Below are 23,611 nucleotides of genomic sequence, written 5' to 3' on the forward strand. Positions count from 1 at the left end.
CAGAACACAGGATATGTTTTATCTTTTCTTTCTTAAGCCTTAAATAAGGAAAACATTGCATTTGAAGTAAGATGCATTATATTCAGACTCTGTTGCCAGATTCCCTTGAGTCCCATTGTGAACTCTTGGATTATATTGAGCTTTTATAGTTTTTTGTTTGGTAAAAACTCTGCTTTTGTTTCTTGCTCCTGTCAGAGGGCTGCACCTGGATTTTCCCCACTCGCCTTTCAGTGCCATCTATGGGGTTCCCATCAACAGCCCAGGGACTCTTTACCCGACAGACCTGCCCCCTCCTTACGAGTCTGTGGTCGGGCAGACGCCCGCTAGCCAGGTGAGAAACAGCAAACTGTGTCCTTACAAGACTGCTGCAAAGAGATGACAGTGCAAACCGGCCTCTTATGAGGAGAGTCGTGCAGAATACATGCATGTGACGATGCGTCAGCTGCAAGGAAAAACAACAGATTCCCGATTCTGTGTTTTTTACACAGAATTAGTTAGTTTATGAAATGAAATAAATTTAAAAAATGTGTTTATTTAGAGCTCACAAAAACAAGGAGATTTCAAGGTTAAGGCAGAAAATAATTGAAAGTCTAATGTGCAAATTGCCTGGTCTTAATGTGAATTTCCCAAAACATGAGATTCATGATTTAAATAGAAAGTCTGTTTGTTTTATTCTGGTCTTAAAGGGATTTTCCCATAATGTAAGTTGTGCGTTTTTTTTTTTATGTTGTTCAAGTTTTTCTGAACAAATGTTATTGCATGCAGTTTTGCTCTCATTGTGAAAGCTAAAAATAACTGTAAAATCTGACGTGGCAGAAAATCCTTTTATCTTCTATTATGTTCGCAACATCTTTTAACACCACAGGCCTTTAATCCCTCATTTATATCATGTGTTAAATCTATAGTTCTCTTTACATCTGTTTTAAAATGTGAAAGGGGGAACTGGGAGAGTTTCTTACCTGCAGTAGAAAGAAGCAGGCAGTGATTTTATGGGTCAGAGAGCAGAACAAACTGCATAAATGTCACACACAACAAATCCGCTCAAAGCTTTACCCCAACATATTGCAGTAGTTTTCTGTGCTGGTCACCTGCCCTTTAAACTAAGCCATACTGTGTATGCGGTGGTCTTACAGCGCCCTCTATAGTCTTTTGGCGGTACTGACGGCATTCTCTCCCTCTCCACTAATAATCTCCTCTGACAGATCACCACCAGCATAGAGCAACAGGCTACAGAGTCCAGCCCGTGTGAGAGGAACACTACTGCAGGAATCAGCACTCAGGGTAAAACCGGTTGCGACAGACATGTCTTTCTCTCCCTCTTGCCGTGCTGATGGCTTGTGCCTCCCTCTCCAGCCTCCGTGGACAGCGCCTCACTCATGGTGTCCGAAGTCGCTGATCAGGACCAGACTTGCTCCTCGGAGGACCTGTGCTCGCTGGAGGTGCAGGGCTCCGACTCGTCTCCCTACGGCACGCTCCACGCGGCCCCCGCGGACGGCAGCTGCACCAGCCTGGAGCTGTGCACGCGGGGCTCCTCGCGACGCCACCGCGGCGCGTCCAGCGCTGACGCTCGCCCCGGCGATACCGGATACAGCGAGTCCTCGCACACCCAGGAGTCCCTGGAGCGCTCCCCGGACTGGTCCTCGGAAAACTTTAGCAATCTGGACCAGGAGGACTCCACAGAGAGCACCCATCAGTGTGAGGATCTCAGGGCTGCAATGCACATCGGTGATGAACTCGCATCAGCCAAGCACTTACCAGATGAGCCGCCTAAAGCACTGACTCACTCCCTTATCAAAGCACGAATGATGAGCAGGAAGCTCACCCTCCCTGTCAGCGTCCCCCCTCCGCCTCAGCCTTGCTCGCCCATCTCTCTGGCCTCCTCTGGTGGAACCTCGGCCATCAGCCCCATGGCTCCCTCTCCGTCCCCCTCCCCTCCCAGCAGGCCGCGGGGGCCCAGGCTGTGCTTCAGCGTTTGGTCACCTTCCTCTGCATCACAACCCATCTCTACCTCAACCCAAATTGGCTCTTCGCCCTCCGAGAGACCCCGGGGGCTCCGGGCGGCCCGGAGGTACCGTAAGCTGGCACGCATCGTCCGCTCCACCAGTGACCCCATCTCCTGCTCCTCCACAGCTGGAAGTAAGTGGATGGATAGCAAGCAGAATAAACTTTACATGAATAATGCTGTTATTATTTAGAACTAAATTAGTCTGTTAATATATTCATTTTAAGCAAATATAAACTCTACACAAATAATCGAGCCATGCTGGATCGCCTGTTAAAATGAATATGAGCTTTGTTGCTCCCTCTGCAGGAGAAAATGGCAGCTGTGCCTCTGTCAATAACCCTGCTGCTGCTGACGGCTCTGCTTCGACGCCGCCCGAGCAAGGTTTGAACAAGACACTAAATGAAGCCTGGCAGTAGTGGAGAAACCACACATTTAATAACATTTACGTCCTGTGAACTCTAAAAAGTGAGCCTCAAACCATTACAACTGGAATATACCAAATTATTAAACATTACTGAGCCAAAGGTATTTCAGGAAAACCTATGAAGTGGATTTTTACAATGTAGATAAAGGATTAATGTGTTAATGAAGTTTTATATTTCACAAGCTAAGTGAACATTTAAGAACCCACGGGGACAACTGGATTATCTTAAAAAATGCATCATCACAAAGCTGAGAAGAGAGCTGTTTTTCTTAGCTAATGAAAAGTTGACATTTTGAACACGAACATGGTTTTGGCAGGACAGCGACACTATGTTATCTGATATGTATGCATTCATAAGGGAAAAGATTAGAGTTAAGCTGCAACACTGAGCTGATAATGAAAATGTTTTACATCTGTGTCACAAAAAAACCCCACAACGACTAAATCCACTGGCATTATCCTTGACTTTGGGTGGATGTGATTAAATGCATCTTGACAGATGTCCTCTGTTTTAGGTTCGGAGCTGAAAGAAGCCTCCACCGAGGTAGTTGCAGCTAAACCCAGTCACTCGAGTGTCAGGAAGCAGCAGAAAGAGGACAGGAAGGTTGACCTCAACCTCAAAGCCCGGTCCCTGCACACACATTCCTCCCACAAACGCCCACACTCCCTCGCTGACCTCAAGATGTACAAAGACACCAAAATCTTGGTGGCTAAGTTTCTGGAGCATTCAAGCTGCAGTTTACCTCCTGAAGTCCAGCAGGTCGTCAACAACATCAAATGTGTCATCAAGTCGGACGAGAAACACATGGAGGAGGCCATTTTTAGTGCCAATGTCATTGATCAGGTAACCGGGTGAGGCCGTGGGCAGTATAATATGCAAATCAGACAAAGGTCCTCTTTTTGATCACATGTGCTCCCCAGGTGATGACCCAGTGTGCCGTGGGCAGTCCCAGGAAGCGCGGTCAGGAGGACCTCCACCTGCAGAGCTGCGGGGCTTTGAGTTCGTCCCCATCCCCCTCCATGCGCCACCCCAAGCATATCCCGCAAACAACAAGCGCCTCCACCAACCCACTGGACTCCCCTCCGTCTGAACAGAGCCTTGAGTGCAGAGAGACTATTCTCTGACCACTCTGTCCAAAACTCTGAGAGCATCACAGATGACGGTGCTGCAGGCGCGCTGCCGGTGCGCGAGGTGCAGCCGGCGTCCGCGGGGTCACTCGCAGCTCTTCGGTGCGGGAGCGTTGACCTGCACAGCGCGGCTGCAGCACAGGCAAGCTGGAGTGCTCTTGCGTTCTATCTAGTGCCCTGTGACACCGTGCCAAGTCATCAGCAGAAATGGTAGCAAACTCAGAGCGAGCCTGCCATTGTCTGTAGTGGCTTCTTTCTCATCAGAAGAACAAAGAATGTTTCTCCCTCAGGGGGTATTTTCTACTGAGTTTCATCTCTTCAAAAAAGTAAATGAATAAGTACACAACTGGTGAATTTGCATCTGCGACTGAAGGACAAAGGGCTGACCGTAAGCCTCTTTGTCCGAAAAAGAAGAAACGCGTTTGTGTTAAACTGTGACCTGAACCGACTGGACATTTTGCTAACTGTTGTTTGCAGAATTTGTGGAACTGTTACTAAAGGGTGGTGAATATTTTGTGGTGCCGCTGGTTCAAGAACGTCACAGATGTGGATTATTTAACTTACCTCATTGTGTTACAATTCTTATCAGTGTTAAATAAAATATGGGTTTGTATGCTGGGGTTTGTGTGCCTTTTTTCTAAACGTGCAGGTGAATGTCTGGTCATTTCCACTAGATGGTCAAAATGACAGATTGACTGAACAATGTAGTCTTGTCGCAAGCATTCAACTTGGTGGTGATGGTATTATTTATTTTGCAATGCACATGTTTAATAAATAGTTTATGATATTTTGATCGTTTGTATTTGCACAAGTCTGCCCAAAGCAAAAGTTTACTTATCCCAAGCTAAAAAGCAAATATGATTGTTTGTGAATAGGTGAGGTTCATACTACACAGGTTGACAATGAACATCAACACAACTGACAAAATTAGTGATTCAACCTGGTGTACGCCTGGGGTGGAATTCACAAAAACTGTTAGGTAATACAGAATATATGTAGGTATATTAGTAATACTCAACTGTGTTACAACAAAGTTGTAAGAATAAAATCAGAAGTCAGACTGCCAGTAAAAAGCTACACAAGGCCTAGTTCCACAAATAAATTGCAGCCACAACACAAACAGAAAGAACATTTGATCTTCTGTCTTTGCAAAACAACAGAGACGTGCGTTGTTGCTTTTGTTTACGATAAATACAGGGTTCGCACCTGCTTTCAGAAAGCTGATGTAGATAAGCATCTGCAGGCTTTTGTTTTCCCAGACAACAACAATCAAAGATTCAGCCTGCTTGCGTTGTAACTGTAAAGTGTCTTTCAGTCAGTGAGTGTTTCCGGTATTTACGCAACAGTTCTACGATATTATTATCACAATTAAACTAATCAAACTTAGTTCAAGGTTTACGGGTAAATGTTAGACGACATGCTTAGTACTTAAATTGTGGTTGGAGTTGTGCATTTGCTTGTTGCGCGGTGTTGTGTATACTCTGCTGTCCCTTTGTGTCGCTAAAGTCGTGCTTTTATTTGGAAAGTCACAAGGAGGAAGTAGCGCGCACTGCTGGCCGCTAGCTCGACGCGGCCGTAATATCCTGTGTGGAAGGCGACAAATATCTGACAGCGTGATTTTTAAAAGCCTTTTTCGTTCATGTTGAATGTCTTATGGTTCGTTGGGTTGCAGGGGGCTAAGTTAGGCCTCGTTGAGAGGAGAAGACGATTGGTTTGGTGTGATATTGTCCAGTTGCGCTCTCAAATCAATGGCCGTTAGCTAGTGGGAGGTTAGCTGGACGGCGCTGGCGGCAGTCGTGGCTAATGTTAACGTCAGGTCGGGAGCGACGATCACTAATGGTGTTGTTCGCTGGCCGCTCTGCGATCAGCACCAGGGCCCAGTGCGCGCGGCGCCCCAATGGACTCAGCAGCTCGCCGCTAGCGTTCCGGGGCGAGCGATCGTCGTGTGCTTCGTATTTGCAGCGCTCGGTGCCACGGCGCACGTATCCGTCCACGTCTCGCCTCGCCTCGTCGTCCGTGTTTCACGTCGCCAGCTGAGTTAGGCCACGTCTCTGCGGGCGTATTTCTGCTCCTGACGCGGGGCGGTCTGGAGAGAGGATGCCCAGTGTGCGGAAGCAGAGCGAAGAGACGGCGTGCGAAAAGCGCTGAGCGTCCACGGTTGTGTGTCTGGATCGCGCGTTCACGAACGGCTGCCGCATACACACGACATGTCACGTAGACGGACGCGTTCCACACCGGGAGAATCCGCGCGCTGAGCCCTGCATGTTGCGTCGGTAACTTGAGGAATCGTCTCGCTTCGTCGCTTAAAATGGTCGGGTTCGGCGCGAACCGCCGCGGAGGCCGCCTGCCGTCCTTCATCCTCATCTTCCTGATGGTGGTCCTCGCCATACTGTCGTTCAACTACTGGACGGTGTCCAACAAGCACGGCCGCGTGCTGGACGAGCTGGCGGAGGTGCAGACGCAGGTGAAGCGCACGGAGGCGGCGCGCAGCCGCCTGGAGAAGCGCAACTCGGAGCTGATGGTGCAGGTGGACGCGCACAAGAAGCAGATCGACCAGAGGGACGGAGACTACAGCGTCCTGGAGGGCAAGCTGCAGGCGCGAGAGTCTCTCGTTAAGAAGTGCACGGATGATAAGGTACAGTAGCGGCGCTTTGACTGGCTTCATCCAGTGCTCTGGTTCAAATGGCCACAGGCATCAATTACAGTGGAAGTCGAACCGCGTGACCACAGAGGAACAAACTGGGACAAAAGTCACTGTCCATAAATTCAAATGTCATCTCTTGATTAAGTGATGTAGATTGTTTATAGAACTGCAGGTCTTAATTGTTTTATATTTAGATTATTCATTGATTTGCTAAGTTTGGTAACCTTTGCTGTAAATGTCTCTTCTCAGATATCTCTGTCTTATGGGATATGAATGACATTCCTGTGGCCTTTTTATTTAAAATGTTTTACAGTTTGATCAGGAACTCGTTTATCCACATAGTTTCTTTCCTGCTTTGACCTACCAGCCTTCCCAGAAAATCAGTTTGGAGCTCGAATGCTTGTTTTAATATCACTTTAGGGGGTTGAAACCACATTAAGTGCCTCTAAACCGCTCATGAGATGACAATACTGTGCATTGGTGCATGTTGCTGTATTTACACTATGCATTTACTGACCTTAAGCAGCAGGTGTGTTTTTTTTTTTAGTTTGACTCTTTTCTGTAAGAGTCCACACTGAGGAGCTGTTATGAAGGACTGATATGGACAGAGTCAGTTATGAGGTGTTTGCCAAACTAAACGTATAATATTTTTTCATAACTCTTTATATGGTAAAGAGAACACTTGACGAATGAGGAAATTGTAAAGGGAAACAAGTTGATCTTTCTTAATCTCTGTGTCTCTTGACCCAACTCTTGCATTGTGTCATTATGCAGACCACATGTTCCAGCACCTTTTTGTAGATTTTGTAGGAACAACACCCAAGGAGCGTATTTTCCTGTAATTTGCATCCAGTAGCAGTGGTTTTAACTAGAAGCAGAAGGTGACTTGGCTCTCTGCTAATAAGTCGCATGCTGACGTATTGAGGAATGGTGAGACGCTGTCGCCACTTGTAAAGCTCATCAATGGCCATTAATAATTAAGTATATTTGCAATGTGCTCGGCAGAAACATTGTGTTGGACGTGTCATTCAGCTCAACACATAAAACTTACTCTTGGCTCTTGAGGGTTTCTTAACGAACAGCAGCACATTTTTCTGTTTCTAATGGGCCATAAAGCTCATGGATAAACATGCTGAGAGTCTAAAATCAAATCACCACTTGCACAGTAATGTGTGGTTTGATGGATAAATCAACAACTCTCTGCAATGAATGGAGCATTTTTTACAATTATTGGCCATGTTCATCATCACACATGGCAGAAACAATGGCCCTGTATCAGTTTGCTTTTATTTAACTGTAGCAATTCATGGTTTTATTACAAATGTGTATTTACCTGTTTTTCCAAACAAACCTCTCTTGGCAGTTAAACTGTTTTATAAGAGATGATTTGTAAGAATGTGGTCCGAGCTCCTATTTTCTTTGCTGTTTAGGCTGAGGTAGATGTTGAAAAAGAAAAAACAAAGCAGAAACAGTGTGTCCCTAGTTTCCTTGTATTACCTTTGTATCCGGTTCCCTGTTTCTCTACATGTTGGATAGGGCTTGTTTAACCTTTCTTTTGTCAACAGCCCAACCCTGTATCAACAGATATGCATGAGAGATACAGTAAGAGGCCTGCAACGCAGGCAGAATAATGCCACTCGAGTTGTGGATGGTTTCTGCTGAGTACATTATGCATCGGTACATAGGATGCAAAAATGAATCATGCAGGCTTATAGTTCTAGATGCAGACTGAACAGTCTGCTCATGTTGTTGCATATGCAGCAGAATGCAGGCAGAAACCGGTAACGGGTGTGACAGGATGGACCTTTCAACTTGACAGCAGTTTCCAGTCCTGTCCACTCTCTGCTGACAGATTTCTGTCTTTATCAGTTCCAACACACACACTGACAATCACAATGGGTTTCAACAAAAATGTTAGGTGTACCATAAAGACCTATGCAGATTTAGAATAGAGACTCTGTTCATGGGTTTAAATTAACAGGAGTCTTCATTTTTTTTAAAAATGGCTAAAGACACTTTTGTGTTTTTTTTTTTTTGAGCACATCTGTGTTTTGATGTGATGAACATCATAGTCATCATGATATCCCAGCGATATTTCATTGACTCACTGAGCCTATGTCATAGTTAGTCATACATTTTTTACAGCCTTTAGGAACTGACTCTCTGCTGTATGACTTCAAAGTCTGAAATTTAGTCTTTCCTACTTTTTCTTGTCAAATATTACAGTGATCAAATTTGTTTAATATTATACCAATGAGCGCTTGTGTGGGATACAGGAAAGTTTCTTAGAAACTCAAGCAGGGTGCCAGAAAACCTGCTTAACAACCTGCTAAGTGAGGCATTTAATGCTTGACTCGCCCAAATGAGCACTGAAACAATGGATTAGATCTAATAGATCTGAAAGGCAGACATTTGATGCGTCGTCGTAGTGACTGAATAAAATGTCACACTACTGCACGTTGTGTACATTTGTTCTACAAACCTTACGTCCAACCTGTTTGCCTTGGTTTTCCTGTTTTCAATGGCATTACACTCAGCTAATTAGACTTGTTGCCCGGTTAAGTCATTTGTCATTTAGGACTTTTAAGCTAGTTTTAGAGTTAACTAAGTATAAAGTCAGAGAGGTGTGCTGCCTTTCCTTTAACTGATGAACCCTTTATCTTTGTGTGCAGGTAAAGCTGCAGGGTGATGTCACAGCCCAGATGACAGAAATCCAGAGACTGAAAGGTACTTCTACCTTATCTGTATTTGTACTGTATGTGTAAAGGCAGGATTTGTCATTGACTCCTTAATAATGTTTTTGTGCGTGTGTTGCTGTATACAGAGCAGCTGAAGGAGCTAAAACAAGAATTTATGAAACAGGAAGAGCAGCTAAGGGAAGTGAAGAAAAACAGTACTACATTGGAAAGAAAACTGGAGTATGAGAGGTATGTTTGCCCACTTCATTAGTCCAACTGCCATTTCAGAGAACTAGCTGTGAGACTGAATAAGGAACGTGTGTCCATCAGTTTACAGTGTGGACGACAGATTGCACAGCTGAAGGAAGAATATGAAGAATCAAAAAAGACTCTGGTGGAAGAAGCATCCAAGCTAAGACTGGTTGGTATAGATACAGTCTGGATGAGGAACGCTCATAGATAGCTTTCCGATCTCCAACACAAAGTCATAGCAATATCTATGCTGTTTTATTTAATCCTGCATCTATTTTTCCTAAAGCTGCTCTCTTTTAAAGAAATTTCTTCCACTGTGAATATTTAGAATGTCATGGATGGCCAAAAGGGTGCAGTGGCAGGTAGACGTGCAGATGGAGCAGCTGGTGGGGATATGGTTGGAGAGCGCCATGTAGTGGTCACTCACCGACATGACAGTCCAGATTTAAAAGGTACAGTGAATATGAACTAAAACATTCTTTAATTTCAGAAAGACCTTGCAGAATCATACTAGAATCAGCCTGAAATTCTGTCAACTGCTGAAAACATTTAGTACATTTAAGGTCCCAATGTCTTGAGAAATTGAGCTGTTTTTGGCTTTTGTGGACCTCAGTAATTCACTGTTCACATCTACGTCATAGATCACATATGTTATGTTACATGTTATGTTACAGATGAGATGGGTAAGCCCGGCAGTGATGCTGGCATGCCTGGTATAGAAGACAGCGAGGTGGGGAAAATTGATGATGTCCAGTTTGGTAAGCATTAGACATTAAACAGATCACACATTGTATACATTTATACACACGCCTTTTGATAATGTGTTTTTTCCCCTGCTTTATTTATATTCAGCCTTGAAGAAACCAGCTATCACTCAGAAGCATGGTGATGCCCCTGGTTTAGCTTTGGGTGCTGAGGCTGGAGTTGGGGCAGCTGATGGGCTCAGGGGCCAGGGCCTGGCCCTGGACCAGCCTAACCTGCAGCAGGAGAGAGGGGAGGGCCGCGGAGCTGTTTTTGCACCTCCAGGTGCCATGAAGCAGGCAGACAAGCCCATAGTGTTTGAGGAGGACAATAAGGCAGGGGTCAAGGCAGACGAGCTGGGAGAACAGCAAAAGCAACTTCAAGGTACATTATTTATCACCTCTGTAATTTATTAAATGTTAAGCAATACAAACCGCTTGAGCTGGAGTTAGCCCGGTCTTGTAAGTCATTTAAGTCTCTCTCATTTCGTCAGCTCCTGATAATGTCAAGGGTGAAAATGAACGCTTGAAAGAGATTCCTCTGCCACCCAACCCTGCCCAGGTGCCCAACCCCATCCAGGCTCAACGTGGCAGAGACCAAATGGCAGCAGAGCCACTACACCACCGCCAAAGTGAGTTCCTCCTCCTAAAACTTGAAAGCCCTTTTTTAAAACTAGAATGGAAAGGAAAGTGGTGATCGTGGGGGGTGAATAATGGTGTGTTTATCAAACACATGAGCAGTACAATCAGAGCTATTCTAGATTTGTGCTTTGCAGCTTTGTCCCGCTCTGCAATGAGTCAATGCAGGAAACTGTAAAAAGTCAGTTTTGCTAACTGCTGGATACTCTCCTACTTCATCATAATAAGTGTTGTTATGTGTTAATAAAAGTATTATGATAAATAAATAGTAATAATGAAGAAAGGTTAAAATGCAGAGGAGATGATACAAATGACACACGCCTGGCTTCCAAACAATCCTTTCCTGCTCCTTGGCTTCTGCTCTGCTACCCTGTATTCAAATGTTCTGTTCTTCTGTTGCCTCGCCCTCTTCACGTCTCACCATATCTATTCCACATCTTCATTGTTTTAATTGTCCACCCCTGATATACAGTCAAAAGACAAATTAACACTGTACACCCACCAGATGCCTCTGATTTAGCACAGGCGCTTGGTAGACATGAGCAATCTGAAGATGCTGCCTGACTCAGTCCCACCCACTCCTTTTCCATCTAAAATCTGTTTGTATAGATACTATAGGAGCATAAACTGCCTCAGGTGTGAAATAGGCCACAGGTCATTGGAGGTCAGGGATTTAAACACAATGTCTCTTAAGTTCTCTTTTAATGTAAAAGAGAACTTGACTTAAAATGAGCCTTCTAAAACCGGCATTTGTACACAGGATTGTACAGTACCAGTGTTTTTCATCCATACATTTTCATTACAGGGAAAATTGTTTCATTCAGTTTGGCTCTCAAATACACAAAGAACTATATTGATATCTTTTCTCATCCTCTTCATACCATGACTTACTGCTGCAAGCATTCATTATACAGTATTTCACCCATTCTTCCTACAACTGCCTCCGCTTCCCTCCCTTCCTGATGGGGCCCTTCTCTGCCTCCTGCAGGCCGGTTCTTTGATGAGAACGAGTCCCCAGTAGATCCGCAACACGGCTCTAAGCTGGCGGACTACAATGGGGATGATGGGAACGTGGGTGAGTATGAGGCCGACAAGCAGGCTGAGCTGGCTTACAATGAGGAAGAGGATGGTGATGGTGGGGAGGAAGACGTTCAAGGTGAGCCAGGCCGGGGGGACTGGACCGTCTCTCCAGTTGTGTATCCACCATTCCTCCCTTGCTCCTTCCCTCCACCCCTGTCCTGCTGCCATCCCCTGCATTTGTCCCAACAGACACAGTAGCTTCACAGTACCGAGTTCAGTTCATGAAACCAGTGTCTGCTATAACCAGCACATTCACGATGAACGCAGCACTGCCTACTGCATATGTATACGCAGTTCAGGAGGAGTAGTGGAAATGTCAAGTCATATTTATTGTATAGGATTTCATTCTCTTATGTATTGGGAAATGTGACCCAGGAACTTGCGGTTCTGTGAGAGTTATTCTGTTGCTGTCCGGTATTTTCCTTCCTGCTCGTTTCTTTTTTATCTTTACCACCTGTCTGTGCCCACCAAACATCTGACCCACATCTACATCAGTAGATAAATATAGCTCACTGTGTTTGTGAATGTGTCTGTGTTCTCCTTGAAATATTGAAACGCATGCTTGTGTGTTTGTGTCCTGTTGGTTTCTCTCTGTGAATTTGATTTTTGATTACATTTTAATTTTAATATTTAGACTGTGATAGTATAGCATGTAGAAGAAACCTTTGTTTGTATTCTTCTACAAAACAATTCCTTTTAGGTCTGCCAGTAATGAGAATAGGGGAGATTGTTTTCTATTCAAATGTATATTTTTGATGTTAAACTACTCAATTTGCAAACAAATACATCATGCTGGTGTAAATATAATTATTAACAAGGAAGCTGATAGTTCCCACCATGATGTTATTAAAATTAGTACATTGTTTTTTGTTTATACCATTGGTAAAAATACACAAACACCCACTTCTATATTGAACACTTGCTGGAGAAAAGCCCAAAAACTTTCTCACAGCATTTAAATTTACTGCCTCTTACCAAATGGCTAACATTTTTATTTTCTTCCTGCTTTCTTTTCTCCAGATGACGACGATCGAGAAATGCAGGGAGATCGAGCAGTGGATTATGGGAAAAGACATCAAGCCATTGACATTCTCTGAATGGGAAGTCATGCCGCTGTAATTCATTAAAATATTCTGACCTTTCTCTACGAGAACGGTCTCTCTCAGCTAAATAGTACAAACATCAGTATGTTTAAGACTTTGTAGGGTGCATCTTCAATGTCATGGACTGTTTTGAAAAAGAGACATTGCAAATAATTAACTCTGGTCAACAGAAAACATAATACCAAGAAAAAAAGGCATTGTCCTGCGCTGCTGTTGATTTGCTAATGTTTCTAAGTTATGAGAGTAGAGATGATATACTATATATTGACTGTTGAGTGTTGTCACTTGATAACTGTCTCAGTTAACAACGGGGTGATCTTAATGAGCCGTGTTGAATCACATTTGGACTCTTGAGGTCGAACTGTGTTGTGTTTTTGCTACTTTTTTCAGGTTGCAGTTGCTCCATTGTAAAACAAAGTCATCACCTGAGATGTTTATCAAAGAGACTAATTCAACTTTCTGCCTTTCTTACATCATTTTGGGACATGGATGAACATTTTTGTTTACAGGAGTGGGAAAACAATACAAATGCCAAGGACTCTTCTCATGGCCTATTAAATCAGTTTATTTCTTTGTGACAGACACTTGAAAGTGCTCCACAATCAGTTTTTATTAATGCTATTGCATGTATTTGAAACTTTTTTTCTTGACATCAGAACTGAGCAAAATAATGATGCCTAAGCAATACTTAGAGCGATGTTAGTTCCCCTCTGCGGTGTGCGAAGGTAAACCAAGCACATAGGGGACTGACATACTGTAAACATGCTTCCATGAATGAGGTCTCTTGTACATAATGTAGTTGATCTGTTCCCATTTGCATTGAGGAAACCCTTTTCCTCATCTGTAGGGAAATAGGAAAGATAAAAATAGTTGTCTGTGCAGCCAGGAAAGTTGATTTCTCATGGAAAAAGGCACATTGAATGTAATTTAAATTTATTAAAGGTAATGCTTCATGTCAGTTGTGCTTGAGAGTTCATCTAGATGTGGAGACAATGATGGGTCTTCAGTAGTGAAATGGAGTATTAAGGTTGTACACAGAGGAACGTGTATGCATCCATTGTTGCCGATGGGGATTTGTTTGTTGTTGTTCTGTCCTGTACGTGCATGAACGCGCGGAGCGGAGCCGGAGGCGAGCGCTGCCGCTGCCGCTGGCCGGTGTTTGCGAGGTGAGGGGGTGTGTCTGCTCCATACGGGTATCTGCCTCGCAGAGCCTGAGCAGAGGCGGGAAATGGCGCCTGCAAAAACAACTGTGTGTCATTTCGAAGGAGACGACCCGTAAGCAGCTGGACACAGAGGGAAAAGTCTGCCACAATTGCATCGCGACAACAACCACTGCCTCTGTTGTGATGGTTAAGTGGTTTTGAGTCGTTACCTCCAAATACTGCGGATCACTAAAGTAAGTCGCTTAGCCTAACAAGCCCACTTTGTGCATTTGTCCCGTTTGTCTGCGGTGATGTTGGCGAACGACAACACTGGCTTTTCTCCTCCGTGCCTGGAGACGTCTGTTGGGTGAAAGTGTTTGTTTGGTTTGCGGAAGGCTACGCAGGGTTAACGGGTGAGCTAGCTGTGCTAAGCTACGTAGCCGCAGCTAAAACACGGCCTTCCGCGGCCCTGGCTAATTCCTGGTCATTTGTGTGCATTGCTAATCTAGCCCCGTCCTCGTCTCTGTACCTAACAGTAACTCAATAAAATATTCATCGCAACATGTTGTTTAGCTACAAACTGCAATTCATCCGGTGGCCAGTTTCAGACTAACACTAGCGTTAGCTAGCCAGGTCTTGTAAACACTCGTCGTATCGGGGCTAACGTCCAAAATGGCATTCCCGCAAGTCAACGTAGCGAGATTTACAGAAGCCAGCTTTTTAAATCCAATATCCTTGCGAATGTTTACACTAACAATGTAACGTTGTCACAGCTGATAAATGAATTCCCAGCCCTTATCGAAGAGCACTGCTCGCTGGTTTAGCACACAGGTCCACATCAGTGCTGTTACCTTTAGCTAACCTAGCGTTAGCAACCTGTTTTGACTGACGACGTGTGATGCGTTTCGCTGTCAAATACCGTTAATATTGCAAGTTAAATTGCAATTTGAAGGGCTAGTCAAAACAGTAGTTCTATAAATATTCGAAAGGCGTGTAACCAAAATTTGTATTTGCGTTGGTCAGTTAACTTAGCTTTACTTTTTATCTGTGTAAGTCAACCTGTTTGCCATGGAGCGCCAGCCTGTCCTATCGATGCGACTTCTAAACAGTGAAGAAAACAATTCTTCCATATAACACTGTTTAATACCTTAATAGACTCTGACCAATACGTCCATTCCACAGACATATAGCGTTAATACTCGGCGTTAGCTTAACTGAGCTAATGCTAGCGTCCCTTCCAGTACCAAGCTCATTAACGAAGACTGCAACTATTACTCGCGATGTTCACGCTGTGATTGTGGCACCTGGGCCGCGTGTCATCTGCCAACGTTTGGGTCCGCGACTTTTGCTTCTGCCACTTGTTAGTGGAGGGCAGCGCGCTAACCTTAGCCACGAAGCATTCTGCGCTGAGTGGACGGGCAGTGTGAAAGGCCTCGCGTGTCTCCATCGTTTCCGTGGGTAGCCTTTGCTAACCTGCTCGTACAACCGCAGTGGATGCGTGTTCTTATTTCCCGCTCACTTGCTCGTACTTAGCTCTGTGCACGGTCCTCGGTTAGTGGCTGCTCGCTTTTAGATGGTTGTTCGGCAACCTGTCGACTTGTACATGCATATAAATAAAGTGCATAAAAGCATCATCAAAAACGTAGAAACATAACCTGAAAAATGTCAATAAATTATGGGCTTTAGTCAATCGCAATACAGAGATAAAGTCAGTCACTGGAGACTCGAGCAAGTCTCTTTCTAACCCATCAACAGCATTGTGAATAGGCTATTACCTTTTTGATATTTATTTATTAATGGTCAATTACTTGTAAAATCATAAGGTCATTACCAGAGGTTTTGCTACAGTGACTGGGTATTGAACACCTTTTTAGTATTTGGTTTAACTCTCAAATAATCATTTGCATCACTTGTATTTTCTAATGCTATCAACTGAGTTATGAATATTAAATATTAATCCAAAGACAGAATATGAACTAAATGAATAATTCAAACCCCCAAATGAAAAAGAAGCATATAGAAAGCATATTTGCTAATAAAATAACAATAATTGTGATTTCAAAGATTCACATTCATGAATTATCAAATTTGTACTTTGTATATTTAATATGATACCCTGGGCATGGTAACCATAATGTAACCATGTCATCTGATGCCCTCAGTGGTTGAGCAATAGTGCATACACTTCTGGTGTGTTCATGGATACACCGCTGTGCAAATGTAAAGCAGATGTAGTGAAGGACATTTACAGTATGTGAGCTGTAGACTGTCTGTTCAGGATTCCTGACAGGTTGTGGATATGTTCGGACACATTTTAAGCCAGATGCTGTCACGTAAGCTCAAAGAGTTACCATGTCATGCTTTGTGTTCATTTTGAATAGTTTGCTTCCTCAGTGCATGCATCTGAACTTTCCACTCTGAAGTGAAGTGTATATATTTTACTTGTTTTGGATATAAACACTTCTGCAAAATGAACACAAATGATGAGCACTGACCACCTTATCAGTGCATTTGATAATTTCAGTGTCTACATTTTATTATTCTAACGGTCCTGCTGAAGGTGCGCTTGTACAGTGCAGTGTGTGTGTATAATAAGTTTCAGGGTAAGAAGTTTTTTCCTATATTCCCTTCTTTGTTCAGATGAAAGTAAAGCCAGATGTGGCTGCTGTGATGCAAGTGAAATGGGATCTTGAATGCAACCAGATGTTGGCAGAAAACACTAGTGATGCCCCACTACACAGACCAGATTTATCTCATTTAAAAGTTTAAAGAGTTGAGACTAATAGAAAAACCTGTCTGCACACCTTAACATTTAAGCATTTGCCAAAGTTACGTTTTTTTAAATGTGCAAACTTAAATTGTTTTTTATTTTTTCCTCCCTGTGTCTGATTATATAAAACAGCCTTACATGTGACTTCTAAAACAATGAGGCTGAGAATGCGCAAGGCGTCTCAGCAACCAAACCCCACTCTGGCCAGCCGCCCATCGCGGACCAAGCGGAGGCATTCAGAAGTAGAAGAGGACACTCCTACTAGTGGGGGGAGAGGCCTGTTCTCGACCATCAAGAAGTTCATCAGAGGAAATGCTGTTAAGGTGACTACCTTTACGATCACATCTCGCTGCCCTGTCCTGCCTTTTAAATAATGTCAGATGTGTGGTGCCTGTTCTGGGTTTACTTCAAGAAAACAATCTTGGTGTTTGTTTTAACTTGTTACTTGTGCCTTTTGACATGTCTTGTTTTTAGCACTGTTCTCTATGCCTCCACTGGTTAAATACAGCATTAATCTGTGCACAGTGTCATGTTTCCCAAGTAATGTCTGGTGGAATGCAGCAGCTTGTCCGAGAACCAGAATAGTGTCTAATTTTAGCTTGTAGCTCATAGAGTTGGTGTGCCGGGACAGGAGGTAGTAACAAGTGGAAAAGTCAACTCCCTGAAAGGAGCTGCTCCTTTGGCAGGAGATGGGGAAATTTTGATGCTTTTACATTATGTTGCCATTTTATGGTTCTCTCTGCAGTCTATCGTGAAATCCTACTTTAGGTACTTCCTTCCTGCCTGTGTATTAACACATTTACTTTTCTACCTTTTTTATGACCACTGTTATCTGAAGGAGCTTGACTGTTACTGGCAACAATACTAGTACAAATATCTAATGAACATGCAGTAGTTTACTTTTTGGTTACTATTGGATAAATATAACATCTGCAACAGAACCATGGCAAAACCTTTCGCTAGGAAGTCTGTAAAATCTAGGCACTGTCGCTGTTTCAGTTTAGTTGAGTTTTGGCAAAAAACAATTTTTTTTTTTTTTGTTTTGTTTTTTTGACTGACAGAAAATATTTTTTTATAACGAAACTAATGCCTATTTTGACACAGGCTGCAAAGTTTGCAAGTGGCTAAAGTGCCTTGGGGTTTTTTGACAATACAAAAGTTTTCCTTTTTATAGTTGTGAAGGAATGGTTATAAACTGTCTTTTTACCTAAGGTACAGGAGGAAAGTCCAGCCAAGAAGACGCGCCTCCACTGTGACGTGGACAACAACCTGATCACCTCTACACCGCCAAACACCAATGCCCCTCGCAGGACTATCAGCAGGGTTAACAGAAGAGGCTCCATCAATGGACGTGAGGAGCTTTCAGTTTCAGCTGTGTCTTTCGACTTTCTACTGTGTGTCTAACCGTTTTTGTTTTCTCTGCAGAGGCCACCAACCATGACAGGAGTAAGGAGAAGCCCAACGGCAGTCTGGAGGAGACAATGGCTGTTGAGGTGACGAGCCCTCCCAGGACTACTCTTCTTGGGACCATCTTCTCTCCAGTTTTTAACTTCTTCTCGCCAGCTAAAAATGGTATTAATTTTTTTTTTATATTTATAATTTGATTATGCATTGACCATGTGTACTCACTCATGTTTTGGACTATGTTGTTATCACCGCATTACTAAGGTTGTTGCACAACTGTGTTACACACTGTGTTGTATAATGTGGGAATAGAAAACAGCTGAAGTTCCTTTCTTTGTTTACCAGCCCCTTCTGGCTCAGACTCTCCAGACCAGGCATTGGAGGCTGAGGAAATAGTCAAGCAGCTGGACATGGAGCAACCTGTAGAGATGCCCACCAGCACAGCCACATCCACACAGGAAATGTGCACCACCACTACCTTCTACTCTAGTGTATCACAGCTACCACCTCTACGACCACCACACATGTCTGAGGTGTCTCCCACAGTAGAGGAGGGAGAGCTTGATGCAGATTCTGACCTCCCGCCCCTCACAGGTATATAGTCAAGAAAAAAGTTTGACTTTATCTTTGACGTAATGGAGAAGTAATTGACAACTGCTGGGTATAACTCGTTATCTTGTATCTGGGTATGTCAAGTTCCTGTTTGTCATCTGGTTCTTTTTAACATCCTCCTTTCTGTTATGATTTAAGCTCCAGGCTCCAGTCCAGATCTGGCATATGTTGACTCTCCTCCCAGTGCTGTTCCACCGGAGGCATCTTATGAGGAAGACTGGGAAGTCTTTGATCCGTAAGTATAACACTGCATTGTCATAAAATACTTTGTTCTATAGTCAGACATCATTTAACAGACGTTTCCACAAAGCCAGAGTCCAGTTAGTTAGTTAGTTAGTTAGTTAGAAAGCAAGGCACAGAAAGCCAGTACACACAAGTTCTATTGGTTGCTGGTAATATATTTATATATATTATATTTATTGAAGAGTTACTAAAACCTTTTTTTTTGCATGTGGCTTTTGTATACAGAATATAAATTGAATACCATATGTGAACATTGTGGGTTAAATGTATGTTTAGGTACTCCAACAATAAAATGTTTTATTATAGGTATTTCTTCATCAAGCATGTCCCTCCACTGACAGAGGAGCAGCTCACCCGTAAGCCAGCCTTACCTCTGAAGACACGCAGCACGCCTGAATTCTCTCTCGTCCTGGATCTGGTCAGTTCTAGTAAACAGTATGACTTTACTCTCCTTAATTACATGTTTACCTTTCAATAGTAAAACTCTGACATTTTGTAAGGGTTGTAGTATGACGCGCTCTGTTTTTTATTTAGGATGAAACCTTGGTGCATTGCAGTTTAAATGAGCTGGAGGATGCAGCTCTTACTTTCCCTGTTCTCTTTCAGGATGTCATTTACCAGGTAATTGCTTATTATTCCCTCATTTCCTAACCCACAAGGCCACTGGAGGGAGCTAAAGTCATGCATTTTAGAAGCCTTTATCCACTATAATGTCTCTTTGCTAAAAAAAAAAAAAAAATTATACAATAAGACAACTGTCGAAATTAAAGGATTACCTGAATAGACATTATATATGTTGAAGCTTTTTATTTATTTTTAATCTGTTCTCATATACAGGTGTATGTGCGCTTGAGACCATTCTTTAGAGAGTTTTTGGAACGCATGTCTCAAATCTATGAGGTAATTAAAATACTTATGGCTCTGTCAATGAATCCCCCATTTTTAAATGAGATTTCAGTTCTTACCTTTTTTATTTTTTATCTTTTTTCTAGATCATACTTTTTACTGCCTCTAAAAAGGTTTACGCAGACAAACTGCTCAACATCTTGGATCCTAAAAAGCAGCTAGTGAGGTACTGTGTGTGTGTGTGTTCTGTGTGTGTGTGTGTGTGTGTTCTGTGTGTGTGTGAGAGTGTGTGTGTGTGATACAAGGTAGAGCTGACATGTGCTTATGCTAAGGTGTCATTGTTGTGGTTATTCTAAATTATTAATGGTCTCAACCTTGTCCCTGACTGATGGATTTTTTTACCTTCCCATCTTTATTTTCATTCTCTACTGAAACTGTAGACATAGGTTGTTCCGTGAGCATTGTGTCTGTGTCCAAGGAAACTACATCAAAGACCTCAACATCTTAGGTAGAGATCTGTCAAAGACGATAATCATCGACAATTCACCACAAGCCTTCGCATATCAGGTGAACACCTAAAGCTTTCCTTACAGGTTTCCTTTATATCTGGGTAATAGACATACTTTTAAAAACAGCTGGAGCAAAGTTCCCTATATTCAGGCTTGGGTTTTTCAGGTTTTATATCAGTTAATTTTAGCAACAAAACATGGACCCTCTATACAGGTATAGTTATTTACAATTGAAATGGTTGTACCATTGGATGATGTGGAAATTTGGAGCTTATACATTTATGTCCTCCCATTTTGGTCCTTACAGTTGTCCAATGGAATTCCAATAGAGAGCTGGTTCATGGACAAAAATGATAATGAGTTGCTGAAGCTGGTGCCGTTCCTGGAGAAGTTGGTAGAGATGGTAAGATCTAATATTGTACAGGTTATTGTAAAGGTCATAAGTCGTCAATTGTTGTTTAATGTTCTCTGGTCTGCTCTGCATTTCAGAATGAAGATGTGCGGCCACACGTCCGAGAGCGGTTCCGACTCCACGACCTGTTGCCTCCTGATTGAACTTTACCACGGTTGCTCAGTAACAGGACAACATGCGTGTAAAAATGCCCTCTTGGGATCAGATACTACAACATTGCCATTATTGTCAAACCTTTACCCTTTTCTTTTTATTTTAAATCCACAATTGCTTTTTAAAAGAAAAAACTTAAAGAGAAACATTTTTAATGAACTGGGTGACATTTTCTAAATATATAGATGAAATTACGCACTATGAACAAGCCCAGTTATTCTCTTTTTGACTGACTTTCCAGCTGCAGAGCGGGATATCGCCTCCATGGTAAATTCTGATGTTTTGGTGCTGGCTTAGTGGATATTATAAGGCCACCTGGCAAAGAGGAACTTCACACTTTAAGTCCAAGAAACCATCCCTGGTGCTTGTGTGCTGACACTGATGAATAATGACACTCTGTGGCTACAGACCATTTTCAGCTGGAATGACTGGCCTGTAAATCAATCTGTGCATGTGTGTATGTTTACTTCTAGCCACACACACACTCACTGATTTGGTGTTTGGCAAACCTAAAATCTGTAGCCTTTAAAACCATATGCATTCCTCTGTAGCTGAGTCAAGTTTCTATTGTTGGTTGCAGTTTTTTCTGGTAAAACTGGTGTTGCATTGTTTAAAAAATGGTTACAATGTTTTACTTCTGTTTGTAAGATATGACATTTTAAAAGGGGTCATGTATGTTTTTATTGTACACATTTCCTATTAGGAGAACATGGGTGCATATTATTGAGTCCATATCATAGTCAAAGGAAATGGAATTAACTTAGGACTTGAACGTTCTTGTTCTTCTAATGATTAGATGTTAAACTCAGTGTTTTGGCTTCACTGTGCGACTCAACTTGGCTCCCTTATTACTTGTTAGGTTTAAGAATCTTAACGGTAAATCAGACATTGTAAAGGTTTGATGGCATTTGTTGTCAGCGATAACCTTTTTTTTTCTTTAAGTTTTTCATTTGTCTATCAGTATTGTCTTTTATTCCTAATCAAGTATTCTGGCTAAATTTGAACGGTTTCTTTCAGTTGCGGTATGTAATTTAATGGCTAATATCAGTAGCATTATGACTAATGTAGCATTTGTCTGCCTGTGTGTCATAAAGTCTACCTGTGGTAGAAGTCTATGGCCAGACCTTTGCCAGCCACACCTGGCACCAGTAGCATACTGGTTGTTGTCTCATCCCCTCTTCATGTTTGTTTCCAGCTTTTTACTTTTTGTATTTTAAGCTTTTTAGTTTTTTTTCCAGTTGAGCACAGTTTAAAGCGACATGTTTAAGAATGGTAACTATATGAATGTGTTTCTGCCCAACTTTGACCTGGACACCAAACTGACTTCTTACTTGAGTTACTAATTTATTCAATAGTGAGTCAGACAGTAGGCAGAAACCTTTGGTGTTGGGAACCTCTCAAGTCTAAACCTGTGGGGTAAAAACAGGCAGGTTTCTGTCATTCGGTTTGACATGCTGTATCACTGAACGTTTTAAAAGCTTACTCAAAGTGCATTTTATGTTGAAGCAAATGAGTAGATTTGTCTTTGTTGCCTGTACAGTGCCATACAACTCATCTTCTAACACGTTTCCCTGTGTGCCCACCCCAAAATGCTTAGATGGAAAGAGACAATCAGACCTCAGAGCTCTGCAGATACAAAAGTCTGGAGATGCCTACGCTTGCCCCGTTCTTTTTTGTTTTGGTGCAGTATATGTTGTTTACTGTGGTTCCCTTGAGTTGTAGCCTGAGTAAATCCGTTAAGTGAATCCCACTGTGGCCGGTCATGGGTTGTGTTAAGTAAAGTTCTCGACCGCTCAGCGCCCCCCATACGTTTGCCTCGTGTCACTAAAGTAGGACTTCTCGAGAGTAGAATCACTTTGTATTCAAGTCAATTTTGTACAAGGCACAGTGGCGTTTACTTTGTGTAAAGTTATGAGTACTCATGGCCAGACTATGAATGTAACTTGTACATGGGGTGAAGCGTCTCTCAATTCCTTTCATTCTTTCCTCATCATCAGCTACAACATAGTTGAGTGTGAATGGCATCTCACGTCTGCCTTTCAGATGTTGAGGAGTCTGACGAACAAAGTTCCTGGATGAGGAGGTGTCTTGAGGTCCCGCCGTGGTCGCCCTGTCCCCCTCCCCATGCCTGCCCTCCGTTAGTATGCAAGCCTCACTGCGAGCGAGGGTGCACGTAGCCCAGGTTAGCGGTCGCGGCGGCCTGAGAGATGTTTCTGAAGGACACGAAAGAGGCGTTCCGTACTTTTCACCCAGCTCATTTTTATGTGCATTACCAGTTTATTGTACACTGAGTGTTGTACAATACATGCAGCTTCATGTTGAAAAAAAACAACCTTAAAATAAGGAAAATCTTTTGTATTTTTGATTTAAAAAGGCATGTCATATCTACTTTTTAATGTATCAATGAAGATTTAACTTTACATCCGATGGAGTGTTTTTTTTTTTTTCTTACAAATACCTGTATGTTTAGTTTAGAGCTGTCACTGAACTGTTAAACTTAGCATGTAGAGAATACAGCTTGCTTTGTGGGAAAGTCCTGAATTAAATTGAAATCATGGCACTTTTTCTGCAGAAAATGGTGGTAATGACTTTCTTTTTCCAACATCTGTTAAGCCATGTTACTGCTACTTGTGCTGAAGATGTGTTTGAATTGTTTTAAGACATCTTTGTTAGCCATCGGGCTATATGTTATTGTAAAGTGTATATACAGTTACTGACTTTCTGAAACAAAGTTTTAAAGTTAAGAAACCTCCCGCATGCCCTCTGTTTTTATTTCTCCAGTCTGAAGTTGCACTAAAGGCAGGTCCATTGCTTTGTGCAAGACATA

General features: G+C 42.7%; 3 protein-coding genes and 1 long non-coding RNA gene across 8 annotated transcripts in view; 3 read left to right on the forward strand and 1 right to left on the reverse strand.

Annotated features, from left to right (window-relative positions):
- The window catches only part of fam189a1 (family with sequence similarity 189 member A1), a 48,006-nt gene extending 43,836 nt beyond the window's left edge, over positions 1 to 4,170 (forward strand). For all 4 annotated transcript variants that reach the window (XM_029143662.3, XM_029143663.3, XM_055507436.1 and 1 more), the window contains 6 exons: positions 196 to 331; positions 1,203 to 1,281; positions 1,354 to 2,136; positions 2,312 to 2,386; positions 2,945 to 3,273; positions 3,351 to 4,170. In XM_029143662.3, coding sequence (XP_028999495.1) covers positions 196 to 331; positions 1,203 to 1,281; positions 1,354 to 2,136; positions 2,312 to 2,386; positions 2,945 to 3,273; positions 3,351 to 3,554 — 1,606 coding nt within the window. In that variant the 3' untranslated portion in view covers positions 3,555 to 4,170. The remainder of the gene's footprint in view (positions 1 to 195; positions 332 to 1,202; positions 1,282 to 1,353; positions 2,137 to 2,311; positions 2,387 to 2,944; positions 3,274 to 3,350) is intronic.
- Positions 4,171 to 4,872: 702 nt separating this feature from the next.
- golm2 (golgi membrane protein 2) lies at positions 4,873 to 13,651 on the forward strand. Of its 2 annotated transcripts, XM_029143665.3 has the most exons (10): positions 4,875 to 6,192; positions 8,874 to 8,928; positions 9,026 to 9,128; positions 9,210 to 9,300; positions 9,460 to 9,583; positions 9,806 to 9,889; positions 9,984 to 10,256; positions 10,366 to 10,503; positions 11,499 to 11,666; positions 12,611 to 13,651. In XM_029143665.3, the coding sequence occupies exons 1-10, from the start codon at positions 5,866 to 5,868 to the stop codon at positions 12,685 to 12,687; spliced, it is 1,440 nt and encodes a 479-aa protein (XP_028999498.1). In that variant the 5' UTR covers positions 4,875 to 5,865; the 3' UTR covers positions 12,688 to 13,651. The 2 variants fall into 2 exon arrangements, with proteins under 2 accessions (XP_028999499.1, XP_028999498.1); XM_029143666.3 differs by lacking the exon at positions 11,499 to 11,666 and having other exon boundaries at positions 4,873 to 6,192.
- On the reverse strand, positions 13,209 to 15,384 carry LOC121202106 (uncharacterized). The gene is made up of 2 exons (XR_005897412.1): positions 15,220 to 15,384; positions 13,209 to 13,928 (listed from the first exon to the last, which is right to left on the reverse strand). It is a non-coding gene; the product is annotated as an uncharacterized LOC121202106 (long non-coding RNA).
- ctdspl2b (CTD (carboxy-terminal domain, RNA polymerase II, polypeptide A) small phosphatase like 2b) lies at positions 13,903 to 23,541 on the forward strand. Its single transcript, XM_029143667.3, has 13 exons — positions 13,903 to 14,089; positions 16,738 to 16,928; positions 17,818 to 17,956; positions 18,031 to 18,177; positions 18,355 to 18,603; positions 18,760 to 18,856; positions 19,171 to 19,282; positions 19,399 to 19,485; positions 19,702 to 19,764; positions 19,857 to 19,936; positions 20,151 to 20,277; positions 20,527 to 20,622; positions 20,709 to 23,541. Exons 2-13 carry the CDS (start codon positions 16,761 to 16,763, stop codon positions 20,772 to 20,774), a joined length of 1,431 nt encoding a protein of 476 aa, XP_028999500.1. The 5' UTR covers positions 13,903 to 14,089; positions 16,738 to 16,760; the 3' UTR covers positions 20,775 to 23,541.
- Positions 23,542 to 23,611: the final 70 nt, after the last annotated feature.

This window comes from Betta splendens, chromosome 3 (assembly GCF_900634795.4).
Source record: "Betta splendens chromosome 3, fBetSpl5.4, whole genome shotgun sequence".
In the NCBI taxonomy this organism is placed as follows: Eukaryota; Metazoa; Chordata; class Actinopteri; order Anabantiformes; family Osphronemidae; genus Betta; species Betta splendens.